This window comes from Prosopis cineraria, unplaced genomic scaffold, assembly GCF_029017545.1.
Source record: "Prosopis cineraria cultivar Desert tree isolate PC_DT_omini unplaced genomic scaffold, ASM2901754v1 PC9, whole genome shotgun sequence".
Lineage (NCBI taxonomy): Eukaryota > Viridiplantae > Streptophyta > Magnoliopsida > Fabales > Fabaceae > Prosopis > Prosopis cineraria.
The window spans coordinates 26,501,908-26,519,606 of NW_026555340.1; the positions used below are offsets into that span (position 1 = coordinate 26,501,908).

The window sequence follows — 17,699 nt, forward strand, 5'->3', positions numbered from 1 at the left end:
AAATTAAATATTTTAAAAATTATAGCATTCCAGCTAAAAACAAACCACATACATAAATAAAATGTTTATAACAATTTAGAAACTTGAAAGGGTCTGATTTTACTGTGAAATTTTAAAGTGATAGACACAGGTGACAGAGTAGTGCATACGTGTATCTATCTGTAAATATACAACACAAATCATATCATGTATCCAATACAGATACGTTTGCTTTTGAAAAACACAACGTTGCTTCGTAGCCAGCTTATATAACATCAAGATGATAGGACGATTAAACCTTGAGCAGAATCAATGGGACTTGTGAATTTATCCAACATCCGATAAATAGTCATTTTAAAAGAACATGGTATGTCCTCATCTGAAAAGTCTAAATAAATGCCAAACAACTTCTTGATTAGTTGTCAAAATTGTTTATACACGAGCTACAACAGCACTGTTACCACCCACGTTTGTATTCTCAACATAAATTAAAAAAAAAAATCCTTCATGCGAGATACATTTACTGCGATCAATAATAAGACTAGGATTCACACAAGAATCTGGCATCTTGTTCCTCCAAGTTTTTCCAGGACTGGACTAGGCCACTGCCTCCCGCTATTCACTTGTAGCAACGGGTTATTTACTCAAGCTTCTGATCCTTTGCACAAGAGAACAGGCAGTACAGCTACAGTAATCATCCAAGAGCTTCCATTTTTGAGCTGAGTTATTCCAGTGGTTTTATTTATGCATACAAATGAGAATTGAATTCACTTTTTAGTCAAAAAATGGCGGTGAATCCATACATAAATGCACCAACTTTCTCTGATATTGACCGAAATATTCCCCAACTGCAATGACATCTTCACTCCGGGGATCTAGACCAGGCAAGTGCACGAGGTTCTCCTTGAAGGAAGGACTTTCATCATCTGAAACATCAAAGCTGGCAATTATTTCTGAATGGATCTCATGGCATGCAAGGATAAACATTGCTGCTGTTTCAGGTAGTTGAGCCTCACGGAGAGCTGCCAATGCCTCTTGTAGAGCACCAGCAGCAACAAACAAAATCAGAGCCCTACAAAAGAAGACAATTGTGAGTCAAAATTCTTGACAGAGAGTGAAGATTTGACGAAACAAGGATAATCGTACCTCCAGATATTATGTTCAGTGCGCAGGACATATCCAGCCCACCTTTGTAACACTCTGAAATGATAATATACAGATTAAAGGTAAAAACCTCCTAATCATGATGATGAAGGTTTCAAAGTCTTTCTCATGATCATGCAGCCAAAGAGACATATTCATGTTTAAAAAAAAAAAAATGTTAAATTCACAACCAGAAGCAAAAACTGGCTTTGGATTCACGTCCTGTCATTCAGTCAGGGCATAGTAAGTAATGCTGCAAATATGGCTTATGAGACTATGACATGAAATGAAAGTAGAATTCGTATGAAGAAACAGTTGCAATAAATTAAAAGAAGAAAGGACCTTGCGTAATCTGATCCCTTTAAGTGACTAGCAGCTAACGTTGAAGCATCCATCCAGCATCCAGCATCTTGCAGCTGCATAGAGATATGGTGGTGTATTTCTTTAGAAGAATCGGCCATTATATTGAAAGGATTTTTCTTCTATTTATTTATTTATTGAAGTTTTAAAACAGCTAAGCTAGGGTTTGTAAAGTTCAATTTCTAAATTGAACATGCCCAACATATTTACTCTGAGCCAGGCAGCAAGACAATATGATTTTATGATCATTAGCAAGTGAAGAATGTTATAACATATAATAAAACTTAATTCCGTTGCTTAGGAATTTTAATCATTTCAATAGCAACTGAGTTTACCTTGGCTTTTTGGGTTCCCCAAAATATCACTAAAAATTACACAAAGGATAATTACTGACTGACAAATATATATACATTTCACATAATTACAATTGGATTTCATAATTTCAGCAAATGATAAAATGTTTCATTCCCATATAAAAACAACAAGCCTTATTCCATTAAGTAAAGCTAGCTATATGAATTGCATGATGTTGTTGTACTCTATTAAAAATGTTTCACTCTCATAATAGATTGAAAATACTGCCATATACTTTTTTCCACAAATGTTATGCTTGTGGATAAAATGTGCTAGGTTTTGGACACAATTACCAATCAAATGGAAAAAGCAGAAGAAATCCAGTGAAAGTTTAACCCTATCATTTATCAATATTTACTAATAAGATGTAGCCTCAATTGTAGTACATAGGAAATGCATCTAGCAAGTAGCAACCAAGCTCTAACCTAAAATTTTATATGATCAACAAATAACACAGCGGGTAAAGACCGATTAAAAGTATGTGCATCTGGGTTTGAATGAAATCTGCACTGTACTACTAAATCCTTGAAATCAGAGATTACGGGAACTTCATTTAAAAATGCAGCCCAACCTGAGAACATGCTTCTTGATATCTCCCAACAGCACAGAGAAGATGGGTGCCGGTTAGTGACCTGTCAGCCCTAACCATGTTTGCTGCAACAACCTAACATGATATGATAAGTAGCATTAGCGTATGGAATATGTTGTCACATAGCTGCCAACGAGAACTTTAAGTTTGATGCCAAAATAAATTCTTGTCCAAGTTAAACTCAACCTTTACTGCAAGTTCATGAAGAGACCTTGAAACAGTTGAAGAGAGAGCAACTGCACGGAGAGCATTCAAATAGAAGTAATAGCTCTCTGGTGGAGTGGAAAGCAATAAACTAACTGCAACTTCTAAGTTTCCAACTGACACAAGCCTGATAGTAGAAAATACAAAAGGAATTCCCAAGTGAGTATATCCTCTAGAAGTTATTTTTTCGTTATGTGCTGGATGTGTATTCAAACCAAAACTATTGGAATTCAATGATATATAAGAGGCTAAGGAACGGAACCCATGTGTTGACTCTACTTATGGTAGGTAATTGACAAACACATTTTCAGAGCCAAAATTTTTCATTTTCAGTTGTGAATTGAGTTTTCAAGCAGGTTCTATACGTCTCGAGTATTAAACTAGTGTTAGGGTTGAGGTCATTTATTATTATATTATAAATATCATTTATATAACTTACATAAATATTCCTCTTGTTTGGGTTACAATTGTAGAAATGACAAAACCCATAAGCTTGTAATTTTAGATCCTTCAAAATTAAAGCGAATTTTAAAGTAGGTGAAACAATGGTGCAAGATATGAGTGTGTTTATGAAGCTTATTTCCTTTTTTGTTTTTTTGAAGTTAACTTTTCCCCCTCTACCTCTCTTTTATTTTACAAGAACTTGACAACTGTTAAGCAAAGCCTATTGCACTTAAGAAGTTGAACTAAATAGGAATATACTCCAAATAAAAATTATGAGTAATAGCTGATTAACTTACTCATGCACACGATTCTGTATGACCTCTTCGCCCTCTAGATTTTCGTGCCAAGAAATGCGCTCATTTGCACCTTCCCACAACTCTTTCTGATCAAACGCCATCAACCTAAGCTGACCTTGACACTGCTAATTAAATTGCCAATTATCATTTTGACGAATATGACATAGATTCAAATGTAAAAATGGGAATGTGAGACACTACTAGGCATGACAAGTGATGGAACACGGGATGAAACAATAATATATAGCTTAGTAATTTACCATTGCATCTGTCCCCATTTTTTCTGCTGGTTTTCCTTTTGATGTTATCCTAGAAAGCATAGATGTCTCATCAACCTCAGGGAATGGTTCTGGTACATGTCCTTTTGATGGAGGCTTATCAAAAAGCTTGTTCATCAGGTGTTTGAGTGCTTTAGGCAGCTGTAGCCAAAACAGAGCTTCTGGGGATTCACCAAACATTGCCGCGGCAAAGGCAAACCTAATGGCACAACCTTTATTCACCACACTGGCATACAACTTTGCTCTCTCGTCATCAAGTATGCACCCTTGAGACGAGAGAACGTTGGTAAAGGTTAAAACACCAAATATATGAATTGCCAAATGTAAGAATCTTCACGATGAAAATTCACGCATGAGAAGATATAGACCTTCTTTTTGATATGGTTCCAGGATTTTCAAAAGCATCTCTGGCACTGCAGTGTCACCAAGAGGTGGTAAATCAATCATGTATGTACGAAGATCTCCGCTAGATGATGAAGCTCCAGGTATGAAGTGAGGCCTCTTTTTTATGGTTGTACTACTAGTATTAAACCAAGATGGCTCAACTCCAAGTTGTAAAATCATCCTCAATGCCTGTGGCAACATCAGTAACGATTAAGCCGACCAATTGAAAGAGGCATGCAGTTTAGCGACACATCAAGCAGTTCATCGGCATAAATTACCATACAAAGCACTATAGAATTTGAGGTTATATTGTTTAGCACTGACTACTAAAGCCAATTAAGATTTGGAGTATCATCTGTGTGTGTAATTTCCTTAGGGTCCCTATTTTATATGAACCTCATAGGACTAGTGTTACAGAAAATACAGTGAATTTCTGAAAGGAAAATATCTATTCAGGCGCTTTAACTAAACACGGCAGTATGACTATAGCACTAAAGAAGACAAAGCCTTGATCTTCTATTTTACAATGCTTCCTTGCATCTCTTTTTGACAAATTGACCAAAAGGACTATATCAGTTGCTTTAAAACTGCTAGAAACAGGGTGGGATGTGAAGATATATTGCAGTCTGAATGGGATTCAATTCCATTACAAAAGAAGCAGCCTTTCCAAAACTTAAAAGGCAGGAAAACTACCATGGTATCTGAATATCTGAACAAAAAGAAAGTGAAACAAGCTTTTAGAGGTTTTACTGCATCAATTTAGAGAGTAAATTGTATATTGCTCAAAATGGCCAGTTATAACTATATTCTATCCAAGACCGATCATTTTGTACAAACCTTTCAACGAAAGAGGAAAAAGAAAAAAACTATTCAGGAAGATGAATTAGGCAGATCACACACCAATGCTGATAATAGCGCATTGTTGTCAGGCTAGCTTAAAGAATGAAGCTTACGACAACTGGAAACTTAGAATAAAAACATGAAGAATATTAAATGACACTGTTGTTTGTCAAAAATAAATAAATACTCATGTATCATATTGTGATTAATATGACAAGGAATGAGATTGATCATACTTTAATATTTGAAATAGTAAAATTGAAGGAAAGAATCTCTTAAGTAAAATCAGTAAATTAGATACTGGCAAACTACCAGGGCATGTGGTGTAGGAAGTAGTATTGGACAACACAGAGGCATTGGCCGGAATCTCTCCTTCATAGGCCTGAGATGGGGTGAATAACCAAGTCGTTTATCACTTCTGTTTAAAAAAAAAAAACAAAATGACACTGATTACAAAGAAAGTAAAAACTGGGTAGCCTAGGAAGCATTGTTATTTGAAAAAGGGATATCCTAATACTGTAACAACTAGTGTCATCGATGTGCCATCCATATTATAAGCACTCCGTATTTCAAGCACCCTGAAGATGATAACAAATACCTAAAAGATTGGACACAAGCAGTAAACATCTTTCAATGCCCATGTTAAGCTGATATACATAGTCCACCATATTTCAAGCTTTATACCGTAAAATTATATCATCACAGTACAGCAAATTAGGATGCGCACTGGGTTCAGACTTTCTAATCTTTTCTACTTGACAATGTTTAAACAAAGACTTCAGTCTTCAGAAGCTTAGCTCACAGTTGCTTTCCAGTAAACTATTTTCCCGCTAAATCGGTAAATCCTATCTTTTAACTAAACATTCTAGCAGAGTTCTAGACCACCAACCATATCCTGTCCCCTAATAGAGACTTGACACTTACACGTTGATTTCAACAAGGCGAAAGCTACTGTCAGATCCAGCAATGCACAACATTAGTGGATCATTCTTATTGGTACGCAAGGGCAACCAATCAAGTTCCAATGCAAGGGTTTCAGGACATTGGGGCTGCAAAAATGAATTGTTTAAGGGGTCTGGTGAATCCTGCAAAAAAGCATAATGGGCTAATGAATAGATATTTACTAGAGGTGATATGCTTGTTGTCATTTAAACTAAGTAATATATTCTTTTTCCTGTTCTTTTTGCACATCAAATGCCAACTTACTAGAGAAGCCGTTCAATATGAAAGATTAGGACTGAAAGCATTTTTCGGCCATATGTATGGCCTGAATTATTTTACATGAAACTAATACAATTTGCAACAAGCCATATGGAGCATATGTAAGAAACACACCTACCAGGATAGAATGTTGAAAGAAAAATGAGGGAAATAAGAAATCAAGTCTTGATGACTTGATCTTAATGCCACTAACCAGTTTCGATGAAGCTTTAGATAAATATGAAATTAATTGAATCTAACTTCCTTGTAAGAAAGGTCTCCAGTCTCTGGTAAGACCAAGATTCAATATAAATTCATCAAAGTTATGAATAAGTTTATAAAAAACTGTGTATGCATGTTGGCCATGCTGCAAAATTTTTGTTTTCAATTCTTTTAATCATTTGGTTAAGAACTGCTATAACAGTGAAGCAGTCTAATATTTAGCCAAATCTTCCAACTGGCGCGTTTTAGCATTATCATTAATATTTGTAAAGAGTTCTGCAACCAGTTAAAGTAATATTTTATGTTGGTTAAACAGAAAAAAAAAAAAATAACTAAGAATATAATGATGATGAAAGTACCCAGGAAAAGCCATATTCTATGCTTACCAAATCAAAAATTGAAAAGGTATTATCATAAAACAAAACAGCAACACGCCCCCGGCTACTGTCCCCTGGAATGAAAGGGGAAAATTTGATGCGCAGAATTCCTTCCCTGTGAGTATTGAATGAAGAAGAATGTCCAGTTGTCACATCCCACCATCGTATGTTCCCTGCCCTGTCTCCCATGACCTGAATTACTTACTTGGTCACAACAATCATTCAATTTAGATCAAATTCAACTGGTCTGTATATTGAACCGACTTTAACAATATGATGTATACCACATGAGGCAAACGGTAGGCCATAGCAGTGGTTAATCCATCTGATGATACAAAGGAAGCAGTTGGCCATCTAGGTCTGCAGACAAGTAAATACTAAACTTTATTAGATAAAAATGAACAACGGTGAAAAAAAATTGCAAGAGTACAGTATAATTTAAATAAGACAGATTGATTCTTGCTAGATGAGGGTGGATCATGAATGACAAAAAAAAAAAAAAAGAAAGAAAGAAAGAAAGAAAGAAATCCGCAATCCCTTCTGAAATTAGTTCAGAATTGCGCAGAAGAAGACAATGCCCTATGGTTTCTTGTTGTTTCATGGAACATTTCTACCTAAACCTCATCCAAGGTTTGCTAAATTCTCCCTAACCAGGAAGTTGGGTTACTCATTTTCAAGAAGAGTAAACTAATGAGAAAACCCTAACTATCATCTCGTGGGTTAGTCATTTTGCGTTGGTTATGTCTATCAATTAGAAAGATCGCCTTGATTGCAAGGGTTGTGTACTCTACTGGCCTGGCGTTAGCTTTTGCAATTCAAACATGACACAGCGTAGAAAGAAGAGTTCAATGCATGATATGTTCTCCCGGGTTACTTTTCTTCACTCTTGATATGAGCAAGATCTTTTCTTGGAGTTGAATTACTAGAATTTTGTGACGAACACAAGCCCAAATGAATAACCCATTCCAAAAGACTAGCCTGTGGGGTGAAAAAGTCCCTCATACTTATAAACCCCATAATACTTATGAGACTTTCTGATGTGGAACTCGTGACAATGCCACCCCATCAAGAGCCGACGTCCCTGGCGGCTTCACTCCACGACACTTCACTCGGCCTTCTGCCAGTCAGAACCCTCCATAAGTAGCTCTTTCCGTGACACCGGACTCTCAATGAAAGCACCAATTGATGAGCACAAGCCCAAAGGGAGAGCCCATCCCAAAAGACTAACCTGTTGGGTGGGAGAGCCCCTTATACTTATAAACCCCACAATACTTGGAAGGCTCCCGATGTGTGACTCGTGACAAATTTTAGCATGGATCATGACATGTTTCGGAGGCTTAATATGCTTGCATTTATATTTCACTAATTACCACTGAAATTAACTTAAAAAAAAAAAAGGCTCTCATAGACAAGGATCAAACATGATCAATGGAAATGCAACTGCTAAAATATCATGAAAACAATACAGGTACAACAGTGCACCTTTTCTGATTGGACAAAAAACAAGGAAAGAGTTTAATACCTGAAATCTCTAATTCTTCGACCATAAACTTCAAAAACTCCGAGCGCTCCATTCACCAGAGCGAATGAAAAACTTTCGGAAGTGTCATCATGTGATCCCTCCGTGCTTGAACCCTCTGTATGGAGATGCAAACTTCAAGAGGAAGAATGGAACTACTGATTCTCGACTAGCTACAGTCCTAATAAAATCTTAGAACTTCGTAAACACAACTTACTTGAATCTGATGTGGACGACTTTGTTGGGGTAGATGTCTCGTCTGTGGCCTCTGCCAATTGCTGCCTAGCAGCTGCACTTTGAGCAGGACGCGGAACCGTCGGAAGAGTCCATTCCAATACAGTGAACGGAAGAGCTAATGATCTAAGCTACATAGAGATACAAAGCATTATAAACATTCCAGTGAAACGCAACGTAGCATCAATCAGACTACACAACTGCTATACCACAGAAGCTAAGATTGATGCACTTAATGATTAAAATGAAGAACAACGGAAAGCTGGGTAACCCCCCCCCCCCCAAAAAAAAAACAAAAGTTCAAACATGAATCACGAATCGAGCAAATAGAGTAAGATTTATCCAACTCCTTCTGGCAATCAAAAGGAAGCTTTTGGAGCAAAGAATAGATATGGGTCCAAGTAATGACAACATTTACATAAAGGACCCAGCATTCTACTGCATTGCTTATATACAGTACAATAATAACCCAAGGAATTACCGTAATATCTAAACATTATTTATGGTTTAAAGCCCCCAAGAAATGGAGAACAAACAAGATACCGCCCAACTACCTAGCTATATCTGTTATATGATAGCCAAGCTTTTTATCTACTTTTTCATCAAAGGCATGAGGAAAATAACCATAAAAAAAGAGAAACAAACATTTTACCCTTGGTGTATAGAGATTACAAGAAAGGAAAATTCAATATTGCAAAATCAGCAAAATTAGTGGTACCCAAATCTTGCGTAAGTAATTTCATATATATTACATACTTAAGCTGGTCATCACGTCAGATTCCAATCAATAGCAACCAGAGCCATTCAGGAGGAAGGGAGAACAGTTGTCAAATGCATCAGCCAGCTTACCATGCGGGGATTTTTAGTCATTGCCCAGACTTCCACAGGCGCATCACGAAACAAAATGAGAAGGTACCTGAAACATTGTGGGTATCAAATTACTGAACAATGACATCGTCGCGGATTGCTCTGTGGAAGTAAGGAGGAAGTGAAGCATTGCAGAAGAAAAATGAAAATCTCAGCCACATGTCTGATCAGCTGGGATGATAAAATTCTCCCATATTACTCACACAAAAATAAAAAAAATTCCTTAGGCATCAAGTTTCAGAAGATTTGGGGGATCAAATATCCCCACAAAATGTTTCTTAGGAGCCATTGTGACACATGAAAATTTTGAGGATCACTGATTCATAAATTGCGAAAATAATAGTTAATGTTTGTGATTCACCTTCCAGATGAAGATGCTCTTAAAGCTCTTATGGGTGCACGTTCTGGCTTTTGCATAACTCGGAACATCTTGTTAAGGCCACTTCGAAGGCAAGTCATCACAACCTTGTTAATATATCCTCCTGCTTTTTCACTAACCTAAGTCCCAAAGTTTCCAGTTCATTTCAATTAAATAATTAAAGAAAGCATAAAATTAACAAGTATTTGGGATTTAATCGTACGAAGAATTATAACTCTTGTCATGCAGACCCGAAAAACAAATATTTTCAGCATTAAGTCAGCAACGACAAGAAAGAAACTCTGTATGGAAATACCACAAACACTTCATCCCCACAGAAATGCCAAAAGAAAATACAGTATACCTGAGAATAAGAAAATGAAACCAGTCTAGAATTTCCCAGCCATCGTAGTCCCCTAACTATACCATTATGTACAGAAAAACTTGACGCAACAGCATTAGCAGAAATGTCAATTAAATCTATTGTTCCATTCTGTGTTCCCAAAGCAACCAAAGGAACAGCTACTGCAGGTGTGTTTCCTCCACCTTCACATTAGACCATTTGATTGATGAACATAAGAAGCATGATATCCATCATAAACTATAAAGTAGTTATAGATTTGAACAAATATGTGAATTAGTGATGAGATAAACTAACGGGCCAAAGAAGCTGTAAGTGAAGGGCTTGGTACTGCCAGCATAGTAACTGTCGAAGAAATAACCTGTAGCTGTCCAACTAGGCAGATCTGCATCAGAAGGAACAGATAGATTTCTTAGGGATTAGTCAATTTTTGTATGTTAGTAGTACTACCTGGGTGCTACCTAGCACTTAGATGCAGTTTAACAGGACAGAAAAACCAGGACACAATTATCATGCAGATCATAAGACAAATACACGAGAATTCTGACCCTGTGAGTTTGGAATGATTGATCCTACTCTTTGGCCCTAGAAAAGGAGGGTCCATCTTAGACCCAACTGATCTTCAATTCTGTGCAGGAAGATAACGAAAAAGCTCAATTACAATTTCGACAACTATTATACTTTTTGCATCTTTAATGAGTTTCTTTGTTTTCTTCTAAGAGAGGCAGAGTAGATTGGGCAGGAATGGCTATGCAGGACTTGTAAAGCATGTGTTTGAGAGTGCATCTTGCATGTCTAATCCATAACAAACAGGAGAGAATTCTCTGGTCAAACTATGTGTCACTTAAAATGAAGTTAATTGCCTGAGTCAGTTGCTAAAATCAAGGTGCTGAACCACTGATTACGGGTTCTATGGTAATAACCTCAATCACGTTTTGATCATGTGTTTCTTTCTGTTTTTTTTTTTTTTGGCCGAAATATGTTTCTTAATTTGAACTCGTCAGGTATTATCAAAAATTATTGACATCCTGAAGTTTCATAACATAATATCACCGAAAAAGAGAAATGAGGCGACCTAAACCATTCTTCCCTGCGAGATGGACTTGTGGGGATCACATCCTTATCCTCCTAATTCCTAGGGGAAAAATCAGTCAAACACAGGAAAGCAAGAAGTATTACAAACAGTACATAAAATGTAGTAACTAAATAAAAACAACGATTTACTGAGGCACTCGATCTACATGCTTCCGAGGACAAGAAATTGGAAGATGTTATGAGACAATGGCAATGCTGAAATTTTTTTATTAATAAAAAAACCAGTAGAGCTAATGGTTGCGCTCCCTATATCTTGTTCTCTGGGTAACCTATTGGTTAATCTATGACTATAACGGGTACAAGTCTCGTCCCTAACTGTACACTTACTTTTATCGTAACATTTTTCTGGTTGAAGGTTGAACTTGACAAGTGGCCTCGACCACCATTGAGATGCTCCGTTCGCCTCCTTAATTCCGGGTTGGTGGAAGATGCGGTGGTGTTGGCTTTGGTCTCGGAATATGATATTGCTTTGTCATTATTGACCGAACCCAACTTCTCATTAACTTGAGTGTCAGCATTCCCGTCAGTAGTCAAGAGCCAGTTCCATATTTTTCCATCATCAGAAATGGAGATCAAATGTGTCTTAGAAACAATGGTCGGTTCTTCACAAAAATCAAAAGAACTATCAAAATCCCTAGCGAGGAAAGAACTAGATACATCAGAACAACTCCTGCATATGTTTTGAAGTGCAGAATCTGATTGGCATAGAAGGACGGTTAGTACTGAAGGAGATGGGACAGCGGTACCAACTGAAGGCATCAACTCTTCCACCGAGCTCATGATGTGTACCTGCTCCCCACTGTTAAGTGCAGATAATCATAACTCAATAAAGGGGGGAAAATAGCGCTTAAAGTATACATAAAGACCACTAATATGAGAAAATGGAGAATTAAGGTTCTATTTTATGCATATATGCACATATCTTAGGTTAGTGTCTGCCGCGTTAGATTACGACCGAATCTTCCTTTCCTTCTTTTTTTTTTTTTTTTTCCCTGCAGCTTGGTTAGTTTTCAAAATATGCTAACATCTAATGACATGCATGCATATGATTTTCTATCCCTTAAACAATCTACGCACTCTATAGCTAAAAAGTTCCTTTGAAAGACCAGATGACATAAAATATGATCATATTTGCAGAGCAAAAACTTTCGCAAAGAAACAGAGAGAACCTAACATGATTACTAAGCTATTCTTAGTCTTGCTGGTATTTTATTACTTTACTCAATCATTTCTTGTCCATCTAAAAGGATTCCACGTTATGGCAGCCAGCGTAATGGACAACTCAGCACATAAATTCATGATGCGTTCTTTGTGAATCCCTTTTGCATTCATTGGCGTTGCTTAATGCTTTATATAATCGCCAAATCATCATTCTGTTACGCTCTGACATTCCCCTAAGAAGCGTCAATAATTTTAAGACACATCACTTACGGTTTCCTATGCCAGGTACTGAGCCTTCCATCAAGATGAGCACAGTAAAGCCACTCGTTATTTGGGTCAGGCAGTACGTCAAGAAATTTGCCACATCCACGAGGCAGTGGAGAGGAAAAAAGTATGGTTCGATACTGCAAATCAAACACAATCAGCTCCCTTGGAAAGGTGACGAACAAAATGTGTCTCCACAGCGGGGAAAAGGCGAACCTCGCCACATAACGGGGAAACACTGCGGATACAGGCGACATCGACGCACTGGTTGCATCCTTCTCCAGCTTCTGCAATTCCTTGCTTTCGGTAGGAATCTGAAACTCCTTGATCATGACATTGTCTTCATATGCGCCGTGAACCGTGACTGATAACAGGAAACCTTTAAGCCCAATCGCGCATATGTGTCGAGAATCAAATGGGTCGCGGCGAATGCAGGAAAAATATTCAGGGTAAGCGTCGTACTTCCAAATACACCGCCCCATATATGTGTTGTAAATAGAAAGAGTGGAGGGCCCCTCAATGGCTGCGAGTAGAGAAAAATCATGATGAGATTGAACCCAACAGAGGTCTTGGATTCCGAGTTTGCGATCTGCTTCGAAACAGAGGATGGCGGTTTTGAGACGGAAATCGAGCAGAGCAATGCGTCCTAGGCAATCGCCAGCTGCAAGGAGGAGGTGGGAGGAGGAAGGCTCGGAAGAGAGAAGGTCACGACTGAGAGGGGTAGGGGTCCACCGGACGGAGGTAACGATCGAGGAAACAGGAAGGGAAGATGAAGATGACGACGACGACGTAGCGGAAGGAGGAGGCATGGGAAAGGAAGAGAGAAGCTGCATAGAGCGAGAGTCGACGATGGAGAGGGAGCTACCGGAAGGAAATGCGATGAGGCCATGGGCACTGAGGTCGGCGGATCCAAAATTGCTGCGGCTTGGAGGAGATGGGAGCATGAAGTCCCATGAATCGGGAGGTTGTGGGGCCTGTGGCATAGAAGCCAACCTGGGACTCGGCATCGACATTGTCTTTGTTGATTGACCAATCTTTGAAATTCAGAAAGACGATGATGACGATGATGATGATGAAGTGGAATAAGAATGGTTTTGATCGGAAGAATTCGCAGCGACAAACTGCTAGACCATAGTAGAGAGAAAAGGAGGGAACCTTTGCCGCGTCCAACATAGCTGATGACGAATTTTACCCTAATGCTTATGGCGCAAAAAACGGTCTCGACGTCTGAACGTCATTTTATCATGAAACGATACACGCACTGTTTAAAATTCATGATTTACCATATCCAAAAAAAAAAATTTTTTAATGTTATCAAAATATTTGAAATTCATTATCACTCTTAATTAAAAAATATATATACTGTTTAGACTGTAAGATCAATGAATATAAATAGGTTGGCAAGAAAATATTAATGAATATAAATAATTTTTTGACCTGGAATATAAATGAAAAATTATTTTCATTGTGCTTTTACAATGTGTAACACACCAAATTTTTTTTTTAAATAATTTAACTCAACCATAGTTGGGTTACAGCCACCCAACACATTTTTATATCAATAATTTTAATATAAAATATTTTATAATTGGCTTCAATTTACACACTATAACATTTCAAATAAATTTTTACCTCCCACATGCCATTAGGCTAAATCACATTTGTTCATCCTTATACTCCCAACAAGTAAACTAAATCACATTTGTCCATTCTTATACTCCCAACAAGTAAAATAAGCAATTTAGTCAATTTTCAACACAAGCCAATTATTTGGCCTTATAATCATGTCATTTTAACCAATCCAAAGTAAACCAAATATTAAAATTACAGTCATCCAAATTGTACCAAAAATAGAAATAGTTTGAAAGGCATGATTACATTTATATATTTATATAATTGACAATAAACAAAAAGCCCTAATATTAGCAATATAACACATTATAAATCATAAATTAAATACCCAAAAGAGACAGTGGATCTATACCACTGAGCCTCTGGGACTCCTCCACGTGTCACTCGTGACTCTTCTCCTGAAATTTGTTAACCACATAATGAGATTCAAAAGTCCCAATAACCAAAGCCAATTTATGATAGTGTATACAAACAGTTAAGTGTGTGCTTACTAAGTGAGAATTAAAAATAATATAATTTCAACAAATATATGAAATATTACAATACACACAAACAACCATCCTTATATCCCTCCATTAACCTCGAGCCGTAACCCTCATTCGTGCTAAATTACCCGACCAAAGGTAGATTAGCCCGAGCCCTTACAAGTCACCTATTGAGCTCAATAGGGGCGTACCACGTGGCACATAAATACAACAACAATAGCAAGTCTCCCAACACCTCCCACAATAATCAAACAAATTCATCATAATATTGCACAATATACAATATAAAAAAATTCATAATTTTCTCAATAATCACCCAATTAACATGAAGTAACACTAATCATAAATTAAAAGCATGGTTACCTCATGGCTTTTTTAATAAATTATTCCTTAAAATTTCTCTCTCACCACAATCTTCACCAATAATACAATCTACAAATAACATATTATTTATAAATATTAGTTTTAATTTTTGAATCTAATAAAATAATTCTAATAATAGAATTAAAAATATAACATAATTCCTAATCTCAATCTTAATACAAATCTAGAGTTAATACTATTAAGTAAAATTTTTAACTCCTCTTTTACTCATCAATAAACATTAATAATCTAAAAATCAAATTTTAAACTAATTTCTATTATCAAAATTTTCTTTTTATTTCATAAATTCGTACCTAAAATATCCAAAAATTAAAAATTGAGTCTCTAGCTTAGAATCATAATCCTATAACCATAATAATTCATTTCTCATCCCAAATAATCATCTAAACCTCAATAAATCAATATATATTTTCAGATCTAGATTAGAATTTGATCCATAAGCCACAAATTTAAAGATCATCAATAAATTTATACTCTAAACATTTATTATACTAATGACAACCTCAACAACCATATTTATTCAACATAAATTCATCCCTCTTCCAGATCTTAAATTTTCTACCACTACAAACTCAGAAACTAAAGAAGAAGGATGACTAAGAAAAATTTTTAGAATACTTACTTAGTCTTGAAAAGCTTAAAATCACACCCTAAATATCCTATTAAAAACTCTTACCTTAAAAATTTAGATATTTTGCACCGGCAACTCGCTTCTCTCCGCCTCAGCTCGCGCGCAGGAAAAGAATTAAAGAAATGAAAGGAAACGGGTGAGTTTTATAAAAATTCAGTGGGTCCCACATTTTTTTATATTATTTCTTCTTTCTCTCTCTCTCCTTTTTTTTATTATTTTATGTAATCATGCACGCCGAAAGCAATTTGTTCTTCTTCTTTTTGTCCCCTTTTTTTAATACGTTTTCCCTTTTTTTTATTATAATAATAATTTAATAATATTTTTTTAATTATTTTTTTTAAATTTTTTTAGAATTATATCCTAAGTTAGATTTAATAATCATCTCTTACTAATTTTCTTACCTCTAAATATTTTTTTTAAATTTTTATTAATCCAAATTAATTATTAAAATTTAAATTGAGATGTTACACAATGTCTGTTATTTTCCCCTTAATTTGGCCATTAAATTAGAGATGCACGCTAGCAACTATAGTTGTTTAAAAATAATTAAATTATTTTATCATGATTAATTTTTATTTTTAATTCTTAATTATTAGAGTAAAATACAATGAATTTCCTTACATTTTTTCTCAAATTACATAAACTTCTCCTTTATTTTTAAAACCTATATTTCAGTCCAATCTTGAATACTGTTAGAAATATTCTCTCAAAAATATAAAATGCTCAAATTTTTATTTGCAATTATGTTTAAAAATTTTAAACTATTGATTTGTTCTTATGATCTAACTGTCTACCCTCTCTCTCAATTTAAAAAATTTTAAATAATTAAGATTGTAAATATTTAAATAAATAATTTAAAATTTTTGTATTAAGATTAATGAAATTAAAACAAGTGAACATAAGTTATAGAAAGAATTGCATCTAGGTCTTACATAAAAAAATTAATTATTATAAAATTTATTAATAATTGAACCAAAGCTATTGACAGTACAACCAGTTGTCAATGACTTTAGTTCAGTTGTCACTGAATTTTATAATAATAAATTTTTTTGTATGAAAATTTAATATAATTCCCCCTAAATTATATCATCTAATTTATAATATGAAATTATTGTTTCATGATTTTTATGAAAATATTTCTTAAATTTTGTGAACTGCATATTTAAATATTATTTTAGCCAATTTATGTATTTATTTTCTAAAAAATTAACAAATAAATGCATTTACATTATAAGTGAATAATTGTCAATCAATACATATACACACACACGCACACTAATTTTTTGGGGTAATTTAAATAACTTTTAACCAATATATATTGAAAAAGGGATATTTTGTTAAACACATAATTTAACAATTAATTAACGGTTGAATAAATAAAAAATAAAATAGAAAAAATATTTGTATTTTGTGATTATTTATATTAGAAGAGATTTATATAAATTTTAAAAATAAAAGAAAGGTATCTGTAATTAAAACAAAATGGATGAGAGGTTAAAATATTTTACTCTAATTATTATCAATACAATTTTTTTATACAATTTTAAATTAATGTAATCAATCAAATACAGTACAATTACCCTGTACACCTATATTTTTATATATGCATATAAAAATCTATTTGGATCATGATATTTACATGCTATGAGTAGAACAATTTATGTTTTGAATTTTAAAGGCTGTATGAATATAATGAAAATATATCTAGTCAATATAAAATATATAATAAATTATATTATTTATTCCTCGTAGTACAAGCTGGTTTTTTAAATTTAATGCAATACACGGGTCTCAAATAGTTATCATTGTGAGTCAAAAATATAAATGGTGTTTCATATCACATCAAAACCTTCTCCGCCTTATTGAGGAAGTAGATGCCCTGCGCTTCCCTTCCCTGCATTGCTCCCCCCGCCCCCCACTCCCCCCCCCCCCCTCTCATCCCATCTTTGTAATTAAATTAAGGAGAATGACAATTGAGGAACTTTAAAGATATTAATCTTAATTGAGAATAATAAAATTTTAAAATCTTAAATAAGAA

The 17,699-nt window shown here is 35.1% G+C and overlaps 1 protein-coding gene across 4 annotated transcripts; it reads right to left on the bottom strand.

The window, feature by feature from the left end:
* Nucleotides 1-374: 374 nt before the first annotated feature.
* On the bottom strand, nt 375-13,732 carry LOC129320288 (uncharacterized). Of its 4 annotated transcripts, none has more exons than XM_054965663.1 (20): nt 12,536-13,730; nt 11,432-11,903; nt 10,307-10,394; nt 10,013-10,194; nt 9,652-9,788; nt 9,273-9,339; nt 8,407-8,554; nt 8,193-8,307; nt 6,955-7,030; nt 6,680-6,862; nt 5,796-5,956; nt 5,184-5,286; nt 4,016-4,220; nt 3,630-3,913; nt 3,370-3,491; nt 2,612-2,756; nt 2,408-2,500; nt 1,465-1,538; nt 1,126-1,179; nt 375-1,051 (listed from the first exon to the last, which is right to left on the bottom strand). In XM_054965663.1, the coding sequence occupies exons 1-20, from the start codon at nt 13,540-13,542 to the stop codon at nt 754-756; spliced, it is 4,014 nt and encodes a 1,337-aa protein (XP_054821638.1). In that variant the 5' UTR covers nt 13,543-13,730; the 3' UTR covers nt 375-753. The 4 variants fall into 4 exon arrangements, 3 of the variants coding, with proteins under 3 accessions (XP_054821638.1, XP_054821635.1, XP_054821637.1); XM_054965660.1 differs by having other exon boundaries at nt 3,370-3,494; nt 5,184-5,289; XM_054965662.1 differs by having other exon boundaries at nt 5,184-5,289; nt 12,536-13,729.
* Between the last annotated feature and the right edge of the window lie 3,967 nt (nt 13,733-17,699).